This window comes from Chlorocebus sabaeus, chromosome 12, assembly GCF_047675955.1.
Source record: "Chlorocebus sabaeus isolate Y175 chromosome 12, mChlSab1.0.hap1, whole genome shotgun sequence".
In the NCBI taxonomy this organism is placed as follows: Eukaryota; Metazoa; Chordata; class Mammalia; order Primates; family Cercopithecidae; genus Chlorocebus; species Chlorocebus sabaeus.
Window position 1 is genome coordinate 54,845,177 of NC_132915.1, and position 7,234 is coordinate 54,852,410.

General features: G+C 39.1%; 1 protein-coding gene across 1 annotated transcript; it reads right to left on the reverse strand.

The window, feature by feature from the left end:
- Nucleotides 1-380: 380 nt before the first annotated feature.
- TUSC1 (tumor suppressor candidate 1) lies at nucleotides 381-7,003 on the reverse strand. Its single transcript, XM_073021686.1, has one exon. The coding sequence runs from the start codon at nucleotides 4,595-4,597 to the stop codon at nucleotides 3,962-3,964; it is 636 nt and encodes a 211-aa protein (XP_072877787.1). The 5' UTR covers nucleotides 4,598-7,003; the 3' UTR covers nucleotides 381-3,961.
- Nucleotides 7,004-7,234: the final 231 nt, after the last annotated feature.

A 7,234-nucleotide genomic window follows, 5' to 3' on the forward strand; every position in this document is an offset into this window, starting at 1 on the left:
AAAAGGAGTCTGAGACCACAAATGATCATATGGGCACAGCTTCCTGACATCCTTAAGCACCCATTAGAGTATTTTGTTAGAGAAAACATAGTTGTTTTTTATAGCTACTTAATTGTTGGGTTTCTTTTTATAGCAACAGAGTCTTCACCATAACTAATGATAAAGTCAATAAGTTTAAAATACAATAGAGGTTACATGCTTAAAATGATACAAATTAGAGTTAAAGAAAATACAGAAAAATGTAAGGTCAAGGAAATTGTGTATCAATTCTAATAGGGGCAAATAATGGATTGGACAAGAGAATTAAATGATTTAAGAAAAATGTTAGGCTTTACCCAATTATCAGGAATAAGATTAGCTTACAAAATACCATAATTAAATGACTTTTTAAAGCTTTTTAATATACATTATCACTTTTACACCAATGGAAAAGGATACTATGCATTGAAAATTCATATACATATACACTACTTGCGTATCTGGTGACACATTAGATACTCAAAAAATAAGTTCATACTAGAAAAAATTAGAATTTTTAATCAATTCATCACTAAATAGAAATATAAAAAAATTTTGCCATTCATGAAGATTTTCCAAACATTTTGTGACAAATTCTCAGTAAAAATCTATCCTTTTGCTAAAAATCTAGCAAAAGAGAAAATGGTCTTTTGGCACTGGGATCAAGGGCAGGATGCTAATAATTTTTCAGTATATACTGTTAATTTAATTTATTAAATACCTTGATATTATCTTTATCATGGCAATACTTGTGACCTGGCAAAACTATGTCTAAGAATATTTAAACATGACAAAAAGTTTTCAAGTATTTTTCAAATATTCATAATATTCAAGATGTTTAGCAAAAAAAAAGCTTATTCTATGATCTACATAAGTACTCCTTTTATATTGCTTTGATTCATTTTAATTTTTGTACAAGATATGATAAAGTGTACTTTTGTGAGTAGCAACCATAAAAAAAGTTTATTAAAAACATGCCAATCCCCCCTCGCTAAATTCACTTGCTAAGATACACATTTTTGTCATTTATTTCTATAAACTGTAAGCCCTCTTTTCATTGTACAAATAATCTGAAAGAATGAAAAGAAAATGTCATTGTAATCAGGTATGGTACACTGTAGTTTTTGTTTATTTTAGATCAAAATGCACCCTAGATCAAACTAAAATTTCTAGATTAGCGATAAATGTCCTGTTCACTTTTATTGCACTTCGTTAATGAATTACACTTGACAACTAAGTAATGAAGAGGATATCATTGTATATATCCTTTCTAAAATCAACTTTAGATTTTAAAGCCTCCTCTACGAGAGGCTTTTCTAAAATCAACTTTACCCAATTCTTTAATTGCTACATATTGTGATATAACAAAACCTCTTTCAATTACTACATGATGCTTTATCAGTTATCAGCAGAGAACTTCATCGAGCCTGAAATAGACATTAGCTTTAATCCAACTTATGAGCATTTTGTTTTCAAAATTTGCAATGCCTTTTAGGAATTATGCTCAAAAGTTACCCTCATTTGTGTGTGTGTGTGTGTGCACGCACACTTACATCCCATTATAAAAATGTTTTCACCAGTAACATTTACAATTTTTAGCATTCATTCATATGTATATAATTTTAAGACAAAAAGTGGTTAAGAACTATGTAAACTAAATAATTTGGTTGGTTAAATATCCCCAATTTTGTGACATGTGGCAATTTTTTTTAAACTTATATTTCATTATTCTTATTATATAGGTTTTTCTCTCTTCTATTTGCTTCTAAGAAGTAAAAAATGTCCATTTATTCTAAATTTATATATCTTTGCTAATACTTCTAAAGTCATAGAGAAGCAAGATACAGAAAGCAAGGGAAAAGTGTAAGAAAAATATGCATCTGCAATTTTCACACTTTGGATTATAATTCTCACAGATATTGAACTTACTTTGAAGCAGGCATTTTGCTTATATTATCTCAATAACATTTTTGTAACATTTTGAGGTAGACCTTACGTTCATTTTACAAATAAGAATATTAAGATTTAAGCCTTAAGTTACAATTTAATAGCAGTAAGGTGGACAAACGTTTTTCCGTTCTCCAATTCCTACTGCCTCCTAAACATGTTTTACAGACATGGGTCTCTTAACAATGGGATGTGTTCTGAGAAATGCATCACTAGGCAATTTCATTATGTGAACATTACAGTGTACCTACACAAACTTAGAAGGTATACCCTACTACATACCTAGGCTATATGGTAGAGCCCATTCCTGCTAGGCTACAAGTTTGGAAGCATGTTATTGTACTGAATACTGCTGGCAATTACAACGCAATGGTAGTTGCGTATTTAAACACGTCTACACATAGAAATGTGCAATAAAAGTACAGTATTATAATCTTACGGGCCATCATCATATAAGCAGTCCATCCCTGACTGAAATGTCAGTTAGGCAGTACATCACTGTATTTCTTTCACTCTTAGAAAATGAAGTCAAGGGGAATATAATTTATTTTCATATACCTACCTCTTCTCATCAAGTTCCTTCTTATATTTTTTGGCCATAGGGGAAGATTCTAATATTCACATCTGAATATCAATTACCTTTAAGCAAAATACAGTGTCTTCAAAACCCAGAACTAGACAAATCACAAAACTTGTTTTCCCGGTACATTGTTTTGTAATATATAATATTTAAAACTTTTGGACTATGCCATAACTAGTATATTTTATTCCCCTGACAATTCTCTTCATGATTTTTTTTCCCATGAAATGTTTTCCATCATTGAAACACTCTTAGGCCCATGATTTTTTATCAGGTACAATGGTATCCTCTTCATTACTTAGTTGGCAAAAGTGTTACTAATGAAGCGCAATAAAAGTAATTTTAGGACATTTATCCCTAAACTACTCACTTTTTTGTGCCACTGAAATAACAACTGAGACTTACATCACTTTGTTGGAGGAGCTTTTGATATACAAGTAATTTATAATTTATTAGAACTCCTTAGTCAAAATAAGGTAAATTACGTACTAATTAAGCTAATCGAATATTAAAGATTAAAATAACTTTTAGACTATCTAATCTTTAGATTATTTTAAAAGATAACTGTTACACAAATCTAAAAGAACATGATAGTTTACAAAGGACAACTAAAACTACATTTAAATTAGTATATTCACAAAGGTATCTTTTAAAAAATATAAAAATTTAACACACTTCAAATAATGCTCGTTGGAACCTTTCAGATGATTTTTAATGCACCAGATTTATTGACCATTTCAAAAGATCACGATATAGGCAGATACTTTAAAAATTCTCTGGGGGCAAACAAATCAGTATATATTAGATGTACAGGGACTGCAGCCAAGGTAGGCATGAGTTCCTAGGTTATAAATATCATCTTTATAAAAATTGGGTATTTTATAGGACATCCAAGTAACACCGACTTATAAAAGCAAACACTGTACTTAAAATGTTGGCCACATAAGAGAGAACAGCTGAAGGCTTTAGGGGATTGAAGAATGTACAAACTCAACCAATTAAAAACGCATTACTCATCCCTCAGAACCAAAATACAGGGAAAAAAAGTACAACAGGTTCTCACAACATCTAGAAAAGTTCAGGGAATATGAAATGTTTCTTGGCACCCAGTTCTTGCTGTTTTAAAATCCGTCCCTTCCTTGTTGGCTAGGCCTCTCTCCAGGGAAACTAGCCACGGCAAGAGGTAGGGGAACTGTACATGTGGGAGGTCCCGAGGGCCCTTGCACCCACTCGACCTCCGCCAAGCGGATGGCCAAGCGCCACCTGTAAGTGTCCGCTGGCGGGGGCGGGAGGGCACCGTCGTCCAAGGTATCCGCGGGCAGGGCGCGGGCCAGGGCGTGCGCGAGGTGGGGGGCGCCGGGAACAGAGGAGGAGGGGCCCGCTCGAGGCCCCGCCTCTCTCTGGTTGCGGCCTCGGCTACAGCCAGGACCCGGAGGGCTCCGAATCCTGGGAGCGGAAGCCGGAGGCAGGTTCCTGTAGAGGCTGCTCCTCCTTGTCCCCGCTCGTACGTGGTCCCCGCTGCTCGAGGTGCAGCTGCAGCAGGGCCCGGCGGTACATGGCCTCCAACTTCTCAAGTCGGGCCCTCAGGGCCCTGGGGCTGCCCGGCTCGTCCTCTGGGCCGCTGTCTGTAGCCCTCCGGTTCGTGCTGGCCTCTTCAGGGACCCGGAGCGCCTCCGCGGGCGTCCCGTCGCCGCCTTCGCCGGGGAGCCGCAAAGCTTGACGGAAGAGGCTGCGGTTCTCGCGCTTCAGCCGCCGGTTCTCGAGCCGCAGACGGGCGTTCTCCTGACGCAGCCGCGCGTTCTGCCGGTCCCACTCGTCCCGCGCACGGATGGCCTCCAAGTGGCTCGCCGCCAGGTCGGCAAACCGCTCTTCCAGCTGCTGTCGGGCGCCGTCCGCGCGGCCTCGCCAGCCCACGCCGCCGCCGCTGCTGTTGTTGCCACCCCCACGAGTCCGGCCCGAGCGGCCTGGCCCTCGGCTGGCCACAGTACCGTCCCCGCCGCAGCAACTCCCGCGCCTAGTGGCGCCACCACGCATGCGCCACATCGGTCCCATCCCAACCGCGCCGCCAGCCCCGCGGGCTGAGGGGCCGCGCGCCCAGGCGCGGCCAAGTTCGGGGCCGGCAGGGCGGCCGGGGTGACGGCGGAGGAGGAGAGGAGGTGGCGGGCGGCGGCTGCTGGCTTAGAGCCAGAGGAGGCCGGGAATTTGCCCAGGCTGAGGCGTGTCCTGTCTCCTGTGGTGGAGCTGCCCCCTGGGCCTGCTATCTCCAGGCTGTGCTGACACACAATTTCTCGGGAAGCGCTTTGCTGTTCAGCCCTCCGGCTGCGCGGGAAAAAGCGTGTATACTCAGCTGAGTTCTGCCAGGGCGCTTCCGTGCAGGCCCGGGCACTGCAGGAACAAGCCGTCCTCGCCCGCTCCCGAGCGCAACCAACAGTGCTTTACACGGCATTCTCAAAACTAATGATAATAGAATGATCACTTCTGGGACAAAGCTATGGGGCAAGTTGAAAAGCTCTGAGTATAAGTACTTCATTTAAAACCCAGTGGTTTAACCCACTCCTATGTTTAATAAAACGTTCAACAGAATTGGGCTGAGCACCTGTCATGGGGTTCCCCAGTGGAAACACCTAGCTCTCCAAAGAATGCAGTCAGTTCCCAATTTGTGAATGGCCAGGAATTCACTTTTTAAATTGTTCAGAACTCTATAGAAACTAGGTCATACTTAGTTGACTTGTTCTGGCCAACCCCCAAAACCTATGAAACAAGATGTGCTCTGTTTATTGAAGAAACTGAATACTTAGTTCCAAAGTTTCTGGGATCAAGTATGAACATCTCATTGAATGAATCATACCTTCTTGTAGGGTCTCAATGTACATAGTAACTGGATTATTGCAAAGTAATGTAAGAATTAGGTACTGATGCCAGACTCTCTTGAGCAAGATGCCCTAGGAAGAATCTACATATTTAACAAGGTCCCAGAGAATTCTCGGGGTAACCAAAATTTCCAAACCACTGCAGCAAGTAACGAACAAGAAAAACATATAAGTACATACATGGGGTTTTCATTGACCAGTACAAATAAGGGGAAAATACAGTTACTCAATTTTTTTTATTTTTATTTTGTTACGCAAGATCTTAAGAGACCGCAAACACCAAATGTGTTCTTAATTATCTCATTTTATAACTAGAAAAGGAAAGATATAATTTTGGAATTTCAAAAAATATAAATTTAGTTTTAAGGCGGACCATATCATTCTTGAGAGAGTTTCGGTCTTGTTGCCCAGGCCGGAGTGCAATGGCGCCCTCTCTGCTCACTGCAAACTCCATCTTCCTGGTTCAAGCGACTGAAGAAGGACCATATCATTCTTAATTTACATTAAGGTTGAGGCTGCAAGGCTGCTGTGAGCTGTGATCACACCATTGTACTCCATCCTGGGCGACAAAGGGAGACCTATCTCAAAAAATAAGGGAGGGTGAAGGGATGAAGGGAGGGAGAAAAGGAAGTTTGGAAGAAAAGGAAAGAAAAAAATGTGGAAAAAATTGATCCAATAAAAAAGTATTAACACTCATAAAGATTGTCTTACGTAGCAGTGAACATTTGTCTTATGATTTGTTAATGGAGATTCCACCAATCTTTCAAATACGACATAGAGACAATGTAATTTCTAAGTTGAAAGTGGAGTTGAGACAACAGAGTGATTAAAATGATTAGTACCAAAAGTATATACTTTATTTTAATTTACTTAGAATAATATGTCAAGAATCGTATACTTGATGGAAATTACAACTTTTCTGAGGATGGTAGCACGAACAGTAAAAACTCTTCTCACTATAGTTTGTTAATGGTCTACATATAAAAATATTACTGGGCAAATAATATGTACCTATATATGAAAATGGAAAAAATTTGGAAAATATATGGAACTGATCAAATTTAAAAGAAATGCAAGACTACAATAATACTTAAAAGAAAACATATAGAATAAGTATATAAGTGCTTGATTAGAAAAATAAAAGGTAGATAGATACCTGTGCTGCTTTTTAAGACTGGGGGCTTCTGAACAGTAAAATTGCTTGCTTGCTAGATAGAAGAAAGTCTCAAAGGACATAGGTCACTCTTTTCTGACAACTTGTTCATCAATGTTCCTTAAGCTACTCTTGCTCAAGAAAAAGAATTCTACTATAAAAAGAATTCTGCTGAAACAGTTTTATAAATAAGAAAGAAAACTTTCGTGGACTGCTTGCACTTTGCATTTAGGAAACTCTAAGACCAAAGATTATTTCTTGACTAAGGTTATGAAGTTTGAAGTAAAAGAACAGAAAAATGCAAGTACAGCAGTCCCTCTTATTTGTAGGAATACATTCCAAGATCTTCAGTGAATGCCTGAAACCTTGGATGGTAATAAACCCTGTATATATATACAGTGTATTGGTGGGTTCCACACTGGTAGATTCAATCAACCACAGATCAAAAATATGTTTTCAATAAAAATACAATTAAAAAAATACAGTGTAACAACTATTTACATAGAATTTACAGGGCTTTGGTTAGTAATCTGGAGATGATTTAAAGTATGTGGGAGGATGTGTGTAGGTTATATGCAAAAACCATGACATTTTATATAAGGTCCTTGAGCATATTATCAAGAGTCCTGGATCCAATCCCCCAAGGATGCTGAGGGACAATTGTAC